At 38.4% G+C, this 21239-nt stretch overlaps 1 protein-coding gene across 1 annotated transcript; it reads left to right on the top strand.

The window, feature by feature from the left end:
* The first annotated feature begins 3991 nt into the window (after positions 1 to 3991).
* LOC120419686 (uncharacterized) lies at positions 3992 to 4651 on the top strand. Its single transcript, XM_039582472.1, has one exon. The coding sequence runs from the start codon at positions 3992 to 3994 to the stop codon at positions 4649 to 4651; it is 660 nt and encodes a 219-aa protein (XP_039438406.1).
* The last annotated feature ends 16588 nt before the right edge of the window (positions 4652 to 21239 follow it).

Below are 21239 nucleotides of genomic sequence, written 5' to 3'. Positions count from 1 at the left end.
ATAGAGCCGCTTTAAGAAAAAGAAACACGAAAATTGAAGTTTTCTTAATCTCACCAAAATAACCCACCATTTTCTAATGACGATATCTCAGCAACTAATGACCCGATTATCAATGTTAATACATGAAACATTCGTGAAATTTTCCGATCTTTTCGAAAAAAATATTTTTAAAATTGTTAAATCAAGTCTAACATTTAAAATTGGCCAAACATTGAATATTACGCCCATGTAAAATGCCATTACCAGTTTTGTATGGACAGCAGCCAAAATTGTATGGAGACTCACACAAAATAGTTTATTTGGTCATAGGGAAGGCCCCCACAAAGTTTGAGCCAAACAAAAAAATACAAATAAAATCCATTTCCGGTTTTGGTAGAGAATTGCTCATATTTCAAAAAACTCGGTTTTTCAGAAGCAGGATCACAATAATTTTTGCTGAATTTTAAATTCCCGTTTCCCGAACATTTTTTAACTCTGGGAAATTGGACGCTCTAGTCCCTGTTGAAGAGAATGGGGTTACAAATAAAAGCAAAATAAAAAAAAAACTATACTCAGTTGCATAACGACTAAACACATAAAAGCACAACTCATTAAAACGTCAATTGTCATCAAATTTCTCACAAATCTTGAAAACTCCCAAAACGACAATCCCAGGTGTTCGTTCTTAAATCCAACCAAATGGGCGCCACCCATCTCCATGACAACCATGCCATGCACCGTAATGATGCACCAAATAGATACTAAAACGTCAAACAAATCACATGCCAATCGATAACTATAAATATTTACACATTTATGACAGATAATTGCGAGCAAATTTGTTGCCTTTTGTCAACCGACGACGTTGACGCGCCGCCACCGTGATGCATCTTCGCTTCCTTTCCAGATGTCATCCAATAAAACCCGGTTCGTCACCTTGACGACCCGACGGAAATCATGCTGGTATCATTATGACAGCTCAAATCCCTTGTCATACGTCACTCTGGAGACGCGCGTCACTTTCGGTTTCTTTTCGCCAAACGCACGTTTATGACCTGCATGGCTTGCTGCTTCCCTTCGAAAAGTCACAAAAAAATCCAACCTAAGACACCTCCTTAAGGAATGCTTGGGGTTCAATATCACTTTAAATTTTCCACATTTGCACTCCCCTTGCCACTGTGGTGCGATGCGTCTCCTGGGAACTGCTTTAGAGGTTATAAAAAAATAAAAACTTCGAGCAAAAAGGATTATCCACATAAATATTTACACAACACGAAGGGATCTGCTTCCATTTTTTTCCTTCAAGAAATCGCTTGACTCACAAAAAAGTGAACAAAACAAAACAGACACCAGACAAGACAACAATCATGTAAAAGTGAAGTGTCATCATCGAGAGTAGTTTCTGTTTGGGATCGGGTCGGGCTGGGGACAATGACAGCCGCAGGCAACGAACCCCCGGCCAAGCTCAATAATGATTCCTAATAAAATCTCATCGTTCTATGCGGCACATGATTTATTGGTCGTTGTGATGCAAGAGAAGAAGACGCAGCTCACACGTGGTCTTGAGATAGGTTAGGGAAGGTTTATCGAGCGTGTGCTGCTGTGAGTGTGTATGGATTGGTTCTATCGTGTGAGCTCCGACAATAATAAATAATAAAAGTTGTTAAATTTATTTCTTCTCGCTAAGCGATGCAGCAGCCGTTTTAAGTGTCACATTTCGATTGGATTTGGTTGATACGCGATTTACAGTTGAAAGAGGGCATTTTATTTATTAAAAAAAATAAAGCAAAAAGAACGAAAAACAGATTTTAATCATGTTTAAAAACAAATATTCTGCATTCACATCAAATTTAAGCGACTTTTAATGTAAAAATATTACATGGAATATTGTTAGAACTTGCAGCGCATTTTTGCCATCCTTACCTTTCTGAGGAAAAGCTATAAAATCACCCGAGAAGCAAACTTCTTGATTTGACCTCCTAGACCCACCTTCACGTAAACATATCGATTTGTTTTTCCCTATTGAAAATTATGAAGTTTAGTAAAGAACTTTAAAAGTTATGCTTTGTAAAACGAGTTTGACTAAAGTCTGGATAATTTTTGTAAGAATGTTATTTCTTTCTAGCGAGTACAAAAAATTGAAGATCTAACAACCATATCAAAAGTTATGAGAACTTAAGTGTTCATTATACACTTTTTTGAAGCCGAATCTCAGATAATTTGATGAAAAAGGACATCATTCATGCGATCCATCGTTAGATGTATAATCAAAAAACCTTTCAAATGAGTGCAATAGGCACTGAGGAATGCATCAACCACCTTAAGGTGGATTAAGCAATGTTTTGTATTGTTAAAAACTAAAATTTTCACAAAATACCGTATTTTTCGAAAGAACTCAAATTTTCATAATTTGCAATATGGGTATCAAACGAAGTGAAATTTGGTTTGCTTTTTCATCATAAGAGAGTTTTTTTTTGAAAAGCAGAAAAATTTTCACAAATAACCTTTTTTTCGAAAGTACTCAAATTTTTTTATAATTTGCGTTATGGGTATCAAACTACTAAAATTTTCACAAATTACCATATTTGCTTCGACAATAGTTCAATTTGATTAATATGCAATATGGGGAATCTATGACATTTCCCCGAAACCCACATTCCCGAAGAGACATTTCCCCGAATGCCACATCTCCGAAAAGACACTTTCCCGAAATGTCATTTACCCGAAAATCATTTCCCCGAACGGCCATATCCCCGAATGGCGACTTCCCCTAAAAACCATTTTCCCGAATGGCCACTTCCCCTAATTTTCCACATCCCTGAAAATCATTTTCCCGAATGACCATATCCCCGATCGGCCATTTTCCCGAACGCCACTTCCCCGAACCCGGTCAGGCGGGTATGGCCGTTGCCCAGAACCGCGCGCGCGGTTCTGGGCAACGGCCATACCCGCCTGACCGGGTTCGGGGAAGTAGCGATCAATAAAGTATCATGTCCACGTTTGAACGTTCAAAAATTCCGAGTTTCACTTGAATTTTGAATATTCAAATTGATGTAAGTGTGACAAGTGGCCAAAAGGATTTCAGGCCAGAACGTGTTTGACACGTTCCGGCCCGACTACCGCAAAAATTTGTAATTATTACTCGGGACCTTGGCAACCAAAATCAACCAAACTTCGGGACAATGCACAGAATGGTCAACCAAACAAAACGTGTTTGGATCTAGTTTTCGTTTATTCAAGGCCAGACATTAAAACGCGTTTTTTCGGAACGTCAAAAAGCGACAAACGACAAGATAACACAACAACGTCAATTTGATACATTGATCATTTCGCAAAAATGCATTTAGTTTAAAATCAGTCCAGACTCGATTATCCGAAGGCCTTGTCAAAAGTTCACTTCGGATAATTGATTAATAAACATTTTTTTAGTCGTCTTTTTTGTTTTGCTGTCGAGCTCAAGTATAGCTCCTAAACTACTTTAAAGTGATTGAGTTATTTTAAATCTAAAATGGTGGTGATGAAATATTAAAATAATGCATTTTGTAATACAATAATCAACTATTTAGATTAGATTAAAAAGGGTTGATTGCAGAACTTGAATTGGACGTAATTTAAAAAAAATGTTCAAAGCCTTCATCCAGCCAAAATTGATAAAGACGAATCAGTTCAGTTAAACAAAATCTAGAACAAACTGAATCCTGCGCATCGAGTCGTCGCATAAAGCTATCGTTGCTGTTCAATCCTTACCACGTAGATACCGTTTTGGAAAATTGTCCTTTGCTGAAAATTGCCGCTACATAAAATAAAACTGTGACCTGCACAGCTGATGCAAGTCAGTTCAATCCCGACCACCAAGCAAGTCGGATGCAAATAAACAGTTTTTCCGCTACAACTAAACTGTCTTTCTGTTGCATAGCAACGTATCTAACAATGGGAAGGCTCGCCCACACTGGAGCACTTGCAAACGTTCTTGTCGGTGTACCGTTCCACGCCCAACCAGAACACACCGAACATGACGTCTCCAGCTGAAGCATTCCTTGGACGACCCGTGCGCACCACACTGGACCTGCTGAAGAAGCCTGTTCCTGCCACGCCGGTCGCCATCAACCACAAGCAGAACGAGCAGTTCAACCGTCGGCATGGAGCCGTCAAGCGCGAGTTCAAGGACGATGACCTGGTCTACGCCGAGTACCACCAGCGCAACACCAAGTCCTGGATTCCCGGCCGTGTCGTCGAACGGAAAGGTTCCGTCAACTACATCGTGCAGCTGGACCTGGAAGGAAGACAGAGGATCGTGAGTTCGCACGTCAACCAGTTACGCCCTCGCTACGATGCTGATGTTCCTGACCAAGTCCAACAACGTCTACCGTGGGAGATCCTGATCGAAGAAGCTCGACCGATGCTGTTAGCCGACCAGGAAGAACCTGAAGCTCCCATCGAGATCGACATCCCTGTTCCGGACAGTCCCGCACCACCGGCCCTGCCTGGAACCGAAGATCCACTGGAAGGTGGATCTGGCACAAACCACTTTGTGCTGCCTGAAGATGCCGTACCCACCGACAAGCCCGTTACGCCGCCGAAGCCGCAGACGCCGATACTTCCTGTTGGTCCACGACGTCCCGTTCGACCGTCCAGGATTCCACGGTGGCTGAACATGTACGACATCTCTTAAGGGGGAGATGTAGCAGGCCTTGACCTGCACAGCTGATGCAAGTCAGTTCAATCCCGACCACCAAGCAAGTCGGATGCAAATAAACAGTTTTTCCGCTACAACTAAACTGTCTTTTAGTAGCCTAGCAACGGCTCTAACAAAAACTTTTTTTTATGGAACGTGGATAATCTCAATACCCCACACTCTTGAAGTGTCCGCGTGGTTCATGAATGACCTTCTAGAGAATTTAATGTTAAGGTCATACTTTTATTAAAAAAAATCCCTAAATAACAATTTAGTTTATATCTAGGTTAGGGACCATCCATAAACCACGTGGACACTTTAGGGGGAGGGGGGGGGGTGTATGGCGATTGTCCACGATCCATACAAAACAGATTTTTTTTGTATGTCCACGAAGGGGGGGGGGGGGGTAACAGATTCCCAAAAAAAGTGTCCACGTGGTTTATGGATGGTCCCATTATCATTCAGGAAAATTGATTTTTCGGAGAAGTAAACATTCGGGTTTATGTAAATTGGAGCCAAACATTTCAAAAGGGCACATAACTTTTGTAAACAATAGTGTATCCCTTTCACTCAAATGACAGTTTGCATAAGGTGTGAGAGGGATACACTCTTGTTTACAAAAATTTTGTGCCCTAATGATATGGAAAGCACGAATTAGGGAAAACGACAGTTCGGTAAAATGGCCATTCAGGTAAATGACATTCGGGGATATGGAATTTTCGGGAAAATGATTTTCGGGGATGTGGAATTTTCGGGAAAATGATTTTCGGGGAAGTGGCACTTTCGGGGAAATGATTTTCGGGGATGTGGAATTTTCGGGGAAATGATTTTCGGGGATGTGGAATTTTCGGGGAAATGATTTTCGGGGATATGGGATTCGGGAAAGTGGGATTCGGGGATAAGGGATAAAACCAAACGTATAAACCAAGCGTATATTTTCAAAAAAAAACTCAAATTTTCAAAATTTGCAATATGGGTATTGAAAAATTAATGTTAAAAGGATACCAAATTTCGCTTCGTTTGATACCCATATTTGCATATTTTGAAAATTTGAGTATTTTCGAAAAATACGGTATTTTGTGAAAATTTTAGTATTTCTCAAAAATACATCAATTAAGTGCAAAGCATGCCAAATTTCGCTTCATTTGATAGCCATTTAGCAAATTAAGAAAATTTTAGAATTTCAGAAAAAATACGGTATTTTGTGAACAATTTTGAGTACAAATTTATACATTGAAACTTACTACATTTTCAAAAATTATATTCTTAGGGAAAGCATTGAAAATTTAACATGATATGGTTGAGTTAATCGATTTTAGAATGATTTTAAAAATGCGTTATCGTCCATTATAGGCGATAAGATTATCGCCGATAGAATTATCGAAATAACGTTAACGATAACGATGGATCATCGATCCATTATCGTTATCGTCAGAATATTTTTTGGAAGAAAATTATCATTTAAAATTGTTCATAAACATAGTTTTGGTACCAAATTTTTTTTTTTAATTTCAATATTCAATAGTTTCACACAATCCAAAAATGTATCAAAAACTCTAACTTAAGTCTTAAAGATTCGATCTAATTCGATTTACTGCAACGTTTATAACACGTCTTTAAATCTCCAAAACAGATGTCATAATTCCCATGCCCACAATTTACCGCACGCTGATCAATTTTTAATCATTTTTTAAATTTCGACTAAATCCGGTTGCGGAAAATGAAAATCACCTCGCCCACCTCTTCGTGAATTAATGCCTAAAGAAAGAAAGAAGTTTATCATCATTTGGTGGATTGCTTTTGATTCCTTTCATTGATTCCTTCCTTTTTACCTTTGCTGTAACAAAAGATATGGATCCGCCGATGAAAAGTGCTTCCCGGCATTCTGTGGTAAGTAAAAATCGGGGAAAAATTTCTTTTCGTGGAAAATCTCATCCACTCTTTTGGAAGGCAAGACAATGCGCTTTTCCTTTGATGTCGCGGGATATTGAAAGGATGATTTTCGAATTCATATTATTTTTCCGAGCTTCGCTCGAACGTCAATCTAATCGCAAACATCCATCCCACGTCAAAAGGATTCCTGTGGTGGTGTGGCTCTAAATTGCACGCGTCATCATCCTTGTCAGCACATATTGAGGGTTTTGCGCTCGATAGTCGGCTAGAGTTGGAGCCCATTCCCATCGTCATGTATGCAGATGAGCCTAGCTCAAATCCCACTAATTTAAATTAGTGTGTACGTTTGCAAGTTGCGAAATTCCTTTTGATTTATGATTCATATCTGCTAAATGTATGTCGGCGCAGTTCAGCACTCTCTGCAATTTCCAGAACCATCTCATGAATACTATCGGGTAATGGGAAATGGCAATTATATCTTGGAGCCTGAACCTGGGACCAGGGCAGCAATTTCGGGGCAGATCAGCAAGTCACACTCACAAATGGCTCTTACGTGTAGTCAGAGTTAGAAGTCAACGGATCCAATTACATCCGGTGGAGAAACCATATACCAAAGCCGTAATAAATCCTGTATCGGAACGTAAATCCTGAAGGAGGCGAAGGTTCTACCACGTAAGAGATGGGGGAAAATTTGCCTGCTCTTACTTGCCGATGATAAAATTGATGATATGTTAATCAAATAAAAGTCTTTATTGCGTTGCCTGCAATTACCATTAAGGATACGACTATATATGTGAGGTGAATTTATGGTTTGGTGAACATTTGCATGACTGTTTTGCTTGGGATTTTATTTGTTTTAAAATATAGCTATGGCCAAATTTGACATCACGGTGATCGAATTCGATTCATTATTATTCACTGTCAGAATATTTAACTGTTTCCATAAGAAATCATTTGACCAATAATTCTACATCAACTCCAGCCTTCTGTCATTGGACATCTTAATTCTAAGACAAGGAAGGCTAAAGTTTCTTCGAAACTCACATTTGTCTTGGAATAATCCATCTCCTGGACCTTATTGTACATGCTCACATTGACTCCTTCCAAAGTTGCATCAATTCCACTCCGCAAAGCCCCGAAGACATTCCGGACGCTCAATCCGAAGACGCACACGCCACGCTGGACACTTTGTGGCCAAGCGCAATCTCCGAACCGGAACAAACTCACTCACCACCACCGCCCTAATCACTGGCCATTAATATTGTTGATAATGATTATTCAAAACAGGTTGTGCAAACAGTCGGTTGAGCCAAGACATTGACCGGAAGAAGCGCTGACCACCTCGGACGGCAACCAGCTTGAACCAGCAAATCAAATAAACTAACGCCCTTACATAAGCGATAATGATAATCGAATTAGTTTGTCGATTGAAAGTGCAGCCCCCTGGACCCCTTTGCCTTCTATAATGTCCTGAAATATAGCCATAATTTGTCAAGGTGCAAATGACCCAAGACTCCGGGTCCCCGTTATCGCGTCGTATCAACGGGAAATGTTTACATAATGAATAATATTCTCGCATATATCAAGGGATCTGCAGGGCATCGTCGAGCAATTAACCGGCCCGACCTCGCCACTAATCCGGCAGGACGAGATTTCGCCAACGCGCCTCCGAAATTGGTCGGAAAGCCGCAGCGCGATACTGTTTGATTTCCACTTATTCCGGTGCGTTTACTGGAAGTGCGTGGCGCGGTGTTTCAAGCTGTTAATATTTCTTTAAAGCTGATATAACATCTTTTGCCGAATAATCCAAGGAGGGTGTTTGCGTACCCTGATAAATTGAAATCATTTTTAGGATTTTATGGAGTTTTTCAGAGTTAAATGATGTATGTTTATGTAGTTTTGCTTAAGGGATTACATACATTTAGAAAATCACAAAATTTAATATTACAGAAAATTTATTGAAAATTGAAATCCGCTAAAAGATGATTTTCAATCACTCCTGAAAGTTTCATGAAGATGTTTATGATTAAAATGAGTAAGAGACGATTTAAGTTTGAAATTTTGCCATGCGCAAAGCGAACTGTCAAGAGCAGTTCTCTCAGATTTCGGTTATTCGATTTTTTTGTATTTTTTAATCCGACTGAAACTTTTTTGGTGCCTTCGGTATGCCCAAAGAAGCCATTTTGCATCATTAGTTTGTCCATATAACTTTCCATACAAATTTGGCAGCTGTCCATACAAAAATGATATATGAAAATTCAAAAATCTGTATCTTTTGAAGGAATTTTTTCATCGATTTGGTGTCTTCGGCAAAGTTGTAGGTATGGGTACGGACTACAATGGAAAAAAATGATACACGGTAAAAAAAATGGTGATTTTTTATTTAACTTTTTGTCACTTAAACTTGATTTGCAAAAAAACACTATTTTTAATTTGTTTTATTTTTTGATATGTTTTAGAGGACATAAAATGCCAACTTTTCAGAAATATCCAGGTTGTGCAAAAAATCTTTGACCGAGTTATGATTTTTTGAATCAATACTGATTTTTTCAAAAAATCGAAATATTGGTTGCATAATTTTTTCAACTTCATTTTTCGATGTAAAATCAAATTTGCAATCAAAAAGAATTTTAGAGAAATTTTGATAAAAGTGCGCCGTTTTCAAGTTAAATCAATTTTAGGTAACTTTTTTGAAAATAGTCGCAGTTTTTTATTTTTTTAAATTAGTGCACATGTTTGCCCACTTTTGAAAAAAATAGTCTCACCCAAACAACCCACCATTTTCTATCGTTTCTAACCAAACATTCAATATTACGCCCTTTTAAAATGTTAGTCTTGGTTTTCAGCTTTTCAAACATATTTTTTTCAAAGGTGAGCAGACATGTGTACTAATTTAAAAAAAATGAAAAACTGCGAATATTTTCAAAAAAGTCACCTTAAAAATGGATTTAACATGAAAACGGTGCACTTAATCAAAATTTTACATCAATACTTTTGCCTTCCTCACTGAGGTAAGGCTATAATCCTGCTCCAAAATTGAACTTTTTATTTTAAGCTCGAAAACCCACCTTGATGTCTACATATCGACTCAGAATTGAAAACTGAACAAATGTCTGTGTGTATGTGTGTGTGTATGTGACCAATAATGTCACGCAGTTTTCTCAGCACTGGCTGAACCGATTTTGACCAAACCAGTTGCATTCGACTTGGTTTAGGGTCCCATACGGTGCTATTGAATTGTTTGAAGTTTCGATAAGTAGTTCAAAAGTTATGTATAAAAATGTGTTTTCGCATATTTTCAGAAGTTGAATAAATGGCAGTAAACTGAACCAAACATCATCATGCTATACATCGTTAGGTTATTGAAAGACCTTTCCAACGAGTCCAAAACATTGATAATCTGGCAACGCTGTCTCGAGTTATAACCACTTAAGTGATATTTTTCTGTAATTTTTTGTAGCCGGGTCTCACTTAAATGTATGTAAACAATGTCCAGATCCATCATCCGATACATCGTTGGTTAGGTAATCGAAAAACCTTTCCAACGAGTCTACAACATTGATAATCTGGCAACCCTGTCTCGAGTTCTGACCACTTAATGATATTTATGCACTATTTTTGTAGCCGGATCTCGCTTAAATGTATGTAAACAATGTCCGGATCCATCATCCAACCCATCGTTGGTTAGGTAATCAAGAGACCTTTCCAACGAGTATGAAACATTGAAGATCTGGCAACCCTGTCTAGAGTTCTGACCACTTAAGTGATATTTATGTACTTTTTTGTAGCTGGAACTCACTTAAATGCATGTAAACAATGTCAGGATCCATCATCCGACCCATCGTTGGTAAGGTAATCGAAAGACCTTTCCAACGAGTCTACAAAATTGATAATCTGGCAACCCTGTCTCGAGTTCTGACCACTTAAGTGATATTTATGCACTTTTTTTGTAGCCGGATCTCACTTAAATGTATGTAAACAATGTCCGGATCCATCATCCGACCCATCGTTGGTTGGGTAATCGAAAGACCTTTTCAAAGAGTCTAAAATATTGAAGATCTGGCAACCTTGTCTCGAGTTCTGACCACTTAAGTGATATTTATGCACTTTTTTTTGTAGCCGGATCTCACTTAAATGTATGTAAACAATGTCCGGATCCATCATCCGACCCATCGTTGGTAAGGTAATTGAAAGGCCGAGTCTAAAACATTGAAGATCTGGCAACCCTATCTCGAGTTCTGACCACTTATGATGCAACTTATGAGCCCTTGAGTGATATGTGTGTTTTTTTGTATTCCGGAACTTAACGAAATTAGACGAAATTTGTGTCCAAACCCATCATATCATATATCACCCATTGTTGGAAAAGAGTGAGGAAGGCACCAACCACATAGGTGGATTAAGTTAGTTTTTGATTGCAAATTTGATCTTACATCGAAATATGAAGTTGAAAAATTGTTGCGACCAATGTTTTGATTTTTTGAAAAAATCAAAATGTCATATTCAAAAATTCATAATTCGGTCAAAGATTTTTTGCACAACCTGGAAATTTCTGAAAAGTTGGCATGATGTCCTCTAAACATAAAAAAATATCAAAAAATAAAAAAATTAAAAATAGTGTTTTTTTGCAAATCAAGTTTTAGGGACAAAAATTCAAATAAAAAATCACCAATTTTTTTACCGTGTATCATTTTTTTCCAGTGTAGTCCGTATCCATACCTACAACTTTGCTGAAGACACCAAATCGATGAAAAAATTCCTTCAAAAGATACAGATTTTTGAATTTTCATACATCATTTTTATATGGACAGGTGCCAAATTTGTATGGAAAGTTATATGGACAAACTAATGATGCAAAATGGCTTCTTTGGGCTTACCGAAGGCACCAAAAAAGTTTCAGCTGGATTAAAAAAATACAAAAAAAAATTAAGATAAAAGACCGATTTTGTAGAGTTTTTTTTCTCCAAACATCGAGTTGATTTACGGGTGCCACAATATCTTGACATGGGATGAACCAATTTGTCTGAAATTTGAGGTGAAGACTTTGAAGACAGCCCGGTTTTTTTAATTTGCTTTAAAAGAAATAAAAAAAATTAAAAAATGACGGATTTTTTATATGAAAATCAATAAAAGATTTTTATCTTTTTTTCATATAAACTTTTTGAAAATCGGCCTTCGTCATGCATACAGAACCGGTTTAAAGAGTTTTCGCCAAATTTTTGAGCCGTTTTGGTCAACGCAGTGTTGAGGTATCGTGGCACCCTTTTATTGAAACTGCTGACTTCAAATAGCTATATGTCGGTTATGATACAATCAAATGTCTTTAAATTTATTTTGTTAATAGATGAAAATGTTTATTTTAATGCCCTGGAAACAGATTAAAAAAAAGTTTTAGAGTGTGCTCCTACAAACTTCTGACATTTTTGCCGATTTATATGTTTGTAACGCCTTAAAAGTTAAGTCTATAAATCGTCAGTTGTGTGCTATCTTGTGACAACGACCATTTAGTACTTCTCGAGAAAATCAATTTTCAAAGTTTGTCAGTAAATAATTTCAAAACTATGAATGATAGAGCCATACTTTTTGAAGCAATCGGTTCGTATGCTATCGCTTAACAAACGCTCCAAGTTTCAACTAATTTGGTTACACCAGTTAAAAGATACAGTAAATAATGTAAACAAAAATCTCAAAAGCACGTGTCACAAGTGTGTTTCGAAAGTAAATTTGTACTACGTGTCACAAGTGTGCACAGAATTCCCATACAAACTAAAATAGGCTTAAATCAATAGTTTAACCGACTTAATCAGTATATTTTCAAAAAGAAAAGGTTGCATTGCCTTTAGAAAGTATGTGTGTACATAAATTTGTGAAAAACAAGAGAAATTTTCCACATTTTCCAACAACATGTATGACGTGTCACAAGTGTGCACAATAGCCCGGGTCAAAAAAATTAAAATTGCTCAAATCAAAAAGTATATGAGATTGCCCGAAAGAGTACTCAAAATGGGGCCTCCAGCCCAAATTTCAGCCCATTTGGTTGAAAATTGGCTTGCCTTGAGCAGGAACAAGTTTAAATGGGAATTAACCCGTAAAACTTGAGCAATTGGGTACATTGCTCTGTACAAGTCTGTCGTTGAGATTTAACGACTTTTGCATACCATGGGGTCCAAGGGGATGGTCTGGGGAACAATTCCTCTGAAGGGTGCAAGATGATCCGAAGCCTCTAATTTTGCCTAGAAGCAGATTCATTCCGGCGTCGCCGAAATTCTCATGGTCCCAGCAAAATACACAGGGATAAATCAAAGCACACTAAGAAGGCTGCCTTGATCAGAGGACGCCACATGTCAATCAGCCACCGCGTGGCAGGAGGGTTTCTCCAATTGTGGCTTTAAAAGTGATTCTGTCAATGTTATAACATTTCATTTAGTCAGATATTTGTGCAAAAACACTTTATAAACGTCAAATATCATTTTAAACCCTAATTTCCAGATACCCTCCTGCCACGCGGTGGCTGATTGACATGTGGCGTCCTCTGATCAAGGCAGCCTTCTTAGTGTGCTTTGATTTATCCCTGTGCATTTTGCTGGGACCATGAGAATTTCGGCGACGCCGGAATGAATCTGCTTCTAGGCAAAATTAGAGGCTTCGGATCATCTTGCACCCTTCAGAGGAATTGTTCCCCAGACCATCCCCTTGGACCCCATGGTATGCAAAAGTCGTTAAATCTCAACGACAGACTTGTACAGAGCAATGTACCCAATTGCTCAAGTTTTACGGGTTAATTCCCATTTAAACTTGTTCCTGCTCAAGGCAAGCCAATTTTCAACCAAATGGGCTGAAATTTGGGCTGGAGGCCCCATTTTGAGTACTCTTTCGGGCAATCTCATATACTTTTTGATTTGAGCAATTTTAATTTTTTTGACCCGGGCTAGTGCACAATCATTTTGATGATTAATTGGTCTATGTCACAAGTGTGTATTGCGATATCCGGGAAACGGAAGCGAGTTTCCAAAATCGGGTTAAAGCATCTTGTAGTGTTTGTTAAGTATAGCAAAATATCATCATTAACTCATTTTCAACCAAAATGGTCTATGTCACAAGATAGCACACAGCTGACGAAATGATAAAGTTTATTCGGGCAAGAATTTTTTTTCCAAAATGTATTATGGAGGGCTATTATGTAGATGTTTGGTAAATTTGTCTTAATTTGTATTCTGGTAATACTCTAATGTACGATCTGTTGTACGGGGCCATCCATAAACCACGAGGACACCCCAGGGGGGGGGGGGGTATGGCGATTGTTCACGCTCCATACAAAATGATTTTTTTTGTATGGACAATTGTCCACGAATGTAGAGGGGGGGTTGAGATTTCTAAAAAAGTGTCCACGTAAAATTTGTTTTATTTTGTTTAGAAATTCATTTATTTTTGGAATTTCGAAGAAAACTAGGAAACTAAAATTATATGTTTGAAAACATCTAAGTGGTGTTCAAGTATTGGCATCAACGCTATTTAGAATTTTTCAATATTTATTGATGAGAAAGTGGCAATGAAGATTCAGCTCTCAAAATTTCGGAAAATAACTTTTCTTTACCGTACCGTTTTTTTCCTTAAGTACATGAAAAAGTACTCCGTGGGTCAATTTTGGGATTATTTTTTTTAAATTATTGAAATTTTTAAATTGCATTTTCTATTCTCGAAGACAAATTTAGCACTACAATTTGTTGGAAATTCAATGATTAAATTTTTATAAACATAAGAATAGACACAAGTAGAGGGTGACGATTCTCGAGATTTTTAATTTCCCGGGAATCGAGAGTTGTATTTTGCTATTTCCCGGGAATTCCCGGGAACCGGGAGTTTTTTTTAAACTATGCAATAGTGCCAATAATTTAACAGAAATGTAATAAATTTGTTCAGTAACATGTTATGTTATAAACTAATTCAGTTACAATTAATTCAAACTTATTCAATGAAACGTTAATTTAAGTAGCCTCGTTTTATAGTTCACAGTTCTACATTTTGATATATTTATTCTGAATTCTGAAGCTTTTTGCATGAACTTGTTATTAGATTTTTAAAAATTTAAAATTAGCTAATGTATAATTTCCTTTATTTTTGCAATTTTAAAAATAACTTCTCAAAACAACAATTTAAAATAGTTTTTTCCTTCTTGGGCCAACTGTAAATATTAAATGAAGAAATATTAACACTTATCCGGAAATCCAGAATTTTAACAATTGCCGGACCTAAACATTACAAAGAGTTGCAGAGTTATTTTTCCAAAATGTTATTTAATATTTAGGTTGATGCTAAATCCAATACTACTAGTGACATCAAAAAGGAAATTACCTTGATACAGCGAAATTAACTTACTTTGAATAAAAAAAAACAAAATTATAAGGTTTGCTATGCTCCAGAGATGATATAGAAAATGAACTTATTTTAAAAATGCCTTTCCTTCTTAGAAATAATAAATTGAAATAATATTGAAAAAAAAAACTAGAGTTTTTCATTTCTGGGTTGTACCTGCAAAGTATGCTTCAATGTAACTTTTGTTTACACTCAATTATAGTTATTGGAATTTTTTGACAAGTTAAAATTTACACTTTCTAAATAAGAAGATTATAAAAGCATTGGTTTATTCGAACTTAAATATCGATCATTGAACACTCAATGTTCTGGACAATTTCGATTTTTTTTCAAATGGTTTTCTGATTAGTTTATATAATTTGGCCTTCATATTTATAACAATAAAATTTCCCGGGAGTCTCGACCAAATTTTCCGGGAATCGAGAGGTCCAAAAATGATCGATTTCCCGGGAATTCCCACTCGTCACCCTCTAGACACAAGTTTTAAAATCATTCCATCTTGGAGCTGTTCTTTCAAAAGACCGGAGTTTCAAAAAGAACAGTGGCTCTTTTTTGTGAGCCATGGTTCTTTCACTGTTTTTAGTGAACCGGCTCTATGAGCGACTCGCTCTATTTTTTGCCCACCTCTAATAAGCATAATTATTTTGTAATTGTAATTAATGCACTCTATTTATAGCCCTACAGAGTTACACAAATTATAAAATATATAAAAAAATATCGAAAATTTTGTTAGAAAAAATACATTTCTTGGTAATTGCAGTTTTTTGGGCAAAGTGCTATAAATTCTCCATAAAATTACATGTTGTACGAATCTTTTCAGATTAGTAACGAAAACAGATAGCGTTTTCAAAATATGTTTAGTATTTTTTTGCGTATCTCGTGACGATGGGGCGGTACGACCCCTTTCATTTTCTGAATTTTTACTAAGACACATTTTCCAATGATTGCCAGTTCGAAACTGTAAAGAGATAGACATTCGGTGTCAAAGTAACCTTTGTTTTAATTCGGGCGTCGAAAAAACTAGAATTCTGAAGAAAAACTTTTTTTCAAAGATGTTTAAAAAATGTTTAAATCTGCTCCCATTTCCCAATACTCAACTGAAAAAATGTGCAGGTGGTTATGTTCTAGATGACCAATAAGACAAAGAACTTTGTACAAAACTCTAAAAAATCATTCTATTGTTATTTATATTTTTAATTTTTTGCCAATTTATTTAATCCCTTATAATTAATAATAATTTAATGTCTTCAATCATTGACATCTCTGTGAACATAAATTGCCAGAAAACGAAACTATTGCCAAAACAAGTATGATTCGGAAAATGTCTATCCCCCCCCCCCTCCCCCAGAAAAAAACGGCATCCGGAAATCATGGACCAACCACTATCGAAATGGCAAATTTCATGTCCAGTCTCAAAAACGATATTGCCCCAAGTCGCATGGTTCGATAAATGTCCCCGGTAGAACCTTCCCTCAGGGCAATGGCCACTCCGGGTGTGGCCAATCCTGTCAAAATGGCCATTTTCATTACCAGTATCAAAAACCATGAATTTTGATACCCATATTGCATCAAATCACATGGTTCGATAAAAGTCCCCGGTCGAACCTTTCCTCCGGGCATTGGCCACTCCGGGTGTGGCCAATCCTGCCTAAATGGCCATTTTCATTACCAGTATCAAAAACCATGAATTTTGATACCCATATTGCATCAAATCGCATGGTTCGATAAAAGTCCCCGGTCGAACCTTTCCTCCGGGCATTGGCCACTCCGGGTGTGGCCAATCCTGCCTAAATGGCCATTTTCATTACCAGTATCAAAAACCATGAATTTTGATACCCATATTGCCCCAAGTCGCATGGTTCGATAAATGTCCCCCCGGTAGAACCTTCCCCAGAGCACTGGCCACTCCGGGTGTGGCCAAAATCTTACCAGATTGGTCCCAACCCCATTGCCCTAAATCATTCTGGTTTTCGGGTGACCGTCTAACAATCTTTATAAGAACAGAATTCCTCCCAAGTTGGTGCACAACCTGTGTCTATCAATGTGTGAATGTGTGTGTCTGAGCAATAAAATTACCACCGTGGATCCGTCTTTGACGAAATCTCGTAAGGTACTGAAATTTTCTGAGGCTAAGTGCTAGCTTAAATAGTTCGCATGAAATGTGGCAACATGGTGCAAATTTTGCCTTGTCTCCTGCTTTCGTGGAACTGTCACGCGAGAATGTTGCACCACTGTTGCCACATTTCATGCGAACAATTTAAGCTAGCACTTAGCCTCAGAAAATTTCAGTACCTTACGAGATTTCGTCAAAGACGGATCCACGGTTTTAATTTTATTGCTCAGACACACACATCCACACATTGATAGACACAGGTTGTGCACCAACTTGGGAGGAATTCTGTTCTTATCAAGATTGTTGGACGGTCACCCGAAAACCAGAATGATTTAGGGCAATGGGGTTGGGACCAATCTGGTAGGATTTTGGCCACACCCGGAGTGGCCAGTGCTCTGGGGAAGGTTCTACCGGGGGACGTTAATCGAACCATACGACTTGGAGCAATATTGGTATCAAAATTCATGGTTTTTGAAACTGGTGGCCATTGCCCTGAGGGAAGGTTCTACCGGGGACATTTATCGAACCATGCGACTTGGGGCAATATTGGAATCAAAATTCATGGTTTTTGAAACTGGTAATGAAAATGGCCATTTTGGCAGGATTGGCCACACCCGGAGTGGCCATTGCCCTGAGGGAAGGTTCCACCGGGGACTTTTATCGAACCATGCGACTTGGGGCTATATTGGTATCAAAATTCATGGTTTTTGATACTGGTAATGAAAATGGCCATTTTGACAGAATTGGCCACACCCGGAGTGGCCAGTGCTCTGGGGAAGGTTCTACCGGGGGGACATTTATCGAACCATGCGACTTGGGGCAATATGGGTATCAAAATTCATGGTTTTTGAAACTGGTAATGAAAATGGCCATTTTGGCAGGATTGGCCACACCCGGAGTGGCCATTGCCCTGAGGGAAGGTTCAACCGGGGACTTTTATCGAACCATGCGACTTGGGGCAATATGGGTATCAAAATTCATGGTTTTTGAAACTAGTAATGAAAATGGCAATTTAGACCGGATTTTTCACACCCGGAGTGGCCAGTGCCTTGCGGAAGGTTCTAGGGGGGGGGGAGGGGGGGGGGGTCATTAATCTAACCATACAACTTGGGGTAATATGGGTATCCAAATTCAAGGTTTTTGAAACTGGTAATGAACATGGCCAGTTTGACCGGATTGGCCACACCCGTAGTGGCCAGTGCCCTGGGAAAGGTTCTACCAGGGGGACATTAATCGAACCATGCGACTTGATGCAATATGGGTATCAATCAGCATACCCATATTACCCCTAGTCGTATAGTTCGGTAAATGTCCCCCCGGTAGGACCTTCCTCCAAGGCAATGGCCACTCCGGTTGTGGCCAATCCGGTCAAAATTGCCATTTTCATTACCAGTTTCAAAAACCATGAATTTTGATACCAATATTGCTCCAAGTCGTATGGTTCGATTAACGTCCCCCGGTAGAACCTTCCCCAGAGCACTGACCACTCCGGGTGTGGCCAATATCCTACCAGATTGGACCCAACCCCATTGCCCTAAATCATTCTGGTTTTCGGGTGACCGTCCAACAATCTTGATAAGAACAGAATTCCTCCCAAGTTGGTGCACAACCTGTGTCTATCAATGTGTGGATGTGTGTGTCTGAGCAATAAAATTAAAACCGTGGATTCGTCTTTGATGAAACCACGGAAGGCACTGAAATTTTCTGAGGCTAAGTGCTAGCTTAAATAGTTCGCATGAAATGTGGCAACAGTGGTGCAACATTCTCGCGTGACAGTTCCACGAAAGCAGTAGACAAGGCAAAATTTGTAAAGTGCTCTCAGCCAATCAGCAGCCGGGATTTTTCCTGCATTCATTTTTTATTTTCATCTTAACTTTTGAATACTTTAACAAAGTTTTATCAACTTTGTGAGGTAGTCTACTTGCAATTTAAGACTTCCCCTTTCGTTTGGTGGATAAAGCATGCAGATTGCTTGAATTGGTTGGAAGATATAAGCGTTCAAACAATTACACAAATCGTTACACTTTCGCTTCGCGAAATTTTGGATTGACACCCGTAGACAGTGCCCTTAGGACAAAGTTCTTTGTCAAAAGTTGAGAGAAATTCCACTTCATGTGAAACTTTATAAAGGTACTTTTGAAATCTGCTACAGCCCCGAAAGGATATTTTTTTATTTAGACAGTGAAATCATTGTAAATTTACGTGTTTTTACAATTTTCCAAGGTTATTTTCAAGTGAACATGAATTTCCTAAAAAATGTAGAGCAGAATTTTTTTTTAAATTTTGAAGTAAACAGGGGAGCGTGGGGAGACTTGGTTCATTTTTTTGTATCGCACATAGCTGTCACAATTTATCACAAAACTGTGCACTTTTTGCATGCGTTGAAAGCTTAAACACTCAACTATTTTTGGCTTTCACTCCTGTGCCGGTTGAAGCATCAAAAGCCACAGTAGGAGTCTACCTATTTTCAATAACTTTGTACCATAACTTCGGTTGACGAAGAAAATCTCCCTTCTGCCCCACCGCGTTCATCAACCTTTACGACCTTGTTGTGTGGATGCTGTTTAGCGTGGAAACGTAATTTGACTTGAGTAAACATTAGCACGCAAATTGGTTCGCCTCATCTAGGCTGTGTTGCTGGCTCGCGAAAATGAGCTTACTCCTTAACACAGGACCTTACACTTTAGAGGAAGTCCTCGGAGGGTGGCCACGTACGCACTATTCAGCGGGGGAAGAGAGCTGATGAGGTGGTAAATCGATGTTTGTTAATTATTCAAACTCAAAATTCAATATCTAATTGCTGACAGGGACGGGACTGCTTGCTTGGTTGGGGTTGAGGATTCGAGCGGGGAGACATTAGATAAGCAAGCAATCAATATGAATTAATGGAAAGTGAGATGTGTTTGCTTGATGCAAGGCCTTTGCTGGGCAATTGCTTCCGGTGAGGATGAGACCTGATGGAAATCCATTATCGTTTGAGATGGTGTGGCTTCCTTTGAGTGATGAGGTGTAGGGAGTTAGATTAAAGAATGAGATATTTAGGATGTTTGAGCTGTACCCGATTCCCTTCCCAATACTTCACCCCGTCAGCAAAGGCTTGCAAATCATTGATTTACGTCACTATTGACAGCTGCTGTACCAATAGCGATTAATTACGGATGACACTCGTTGAACGCACTTTCCCAACGGTCACCACTCCTCGAATTAACCCCGCGCAAAATGGCACTCTTTATTTGCTCTGCTTTTCTGTTGTTCAACAATTTTTCACAGTTCAGGCGACACTCACTTTTTACCAACTTTAATGACTTTTCGAAAGTCGCGTCGCGCGAACAATACCTCTTCCATTACAGAGGGTTTCGCACGAACAACTCTTTTTTTTCCTCTATTTTGGCCACCATGTCAATCCATTACCAACTCATCTGCCGTCACTGCCACAATCGATTTCGGAAGAAAAATGATGGGAATTTTCGGTTCGCGGGCAATTGTTCCCGCTGTAAATTGACACTTTTAACTTTATTTTTTTTTGCTGCGTGAAAGGGTGTTTTTGTTAAAAAAGGGGTTAGAAAATTTTAAAAGATTTTGATTTACGTTATTGGTGTTTTATTGAATTTCCTCGGTCACATATGTCAGCCTGTCAGTTGGGTGATAATTCACGTTTTGATGGATTTTGGCACGGCTTTTCAGTTGAATTGTCAGACTTCTTCGAGAGGGGAAGATTACAAGAATTCCGTGTTTTCTGCGGTAGAAAGGAGTGCAAGTCATAATTAGCTTTTATTTAGTTAATTCTTTTGTAAGAGTTCAAAAATTGACAACCGTTTACCTTCTTGCCGGTGGGGGTAACCCAAGAAGCATAAAGAATGGGTAAACATTTTATGACACATTCCATAAAATTGATCCTTTCTTTCCGGAGGGAACACTTTCTGTCGGGGTCGTGACGGAACAATGAAAGGTGTTTAACTTTCCTGTCTCAAAAGAGCAAGCAAAACTAAGAAAGGGGCAAAAACTGACAGCACTGATCGTTTTCCAGAAGACCGTATAGAGAGAAAGATGGTTATCGAACCTTCGTCGTAAAAACCAGCCAGAAAAAGCTAACATTATTGGCTATAATCGGTTATATTGCCCTTCTGGGACATTTTATGGTCATTTTTACCTTTCTTTCTTCCCGGTAGTTGTCATAATCGACCGAAGGTCGTCATGATTTACGTG

Source organism: Culex pipiens, chromosome 1, assembly GCF_016801865.2.
Source record: "Culex pipiens pallens isolate TS chromosome 1, TS_CPP_V2, whole genome shotgun sequence".
NCBI classification, from domain to species: Eukaryota; Metazoa; Arthropoda; class Insecta; order Diptera; family Culicidae; genus Culex; species Culex pipiens.
This window is presented reverse-complemented; position numbering and strand designations above follow the sequence as displayed.

Coding starts and splice junctions, on each gene's coding strand:
- LOC120419686 (XM_039582472.1), top strand. CDS start 3,992: ATGACGTCTCCAGCTGAAGCATTCCTTGGACGACCCGTGCGCACCACA.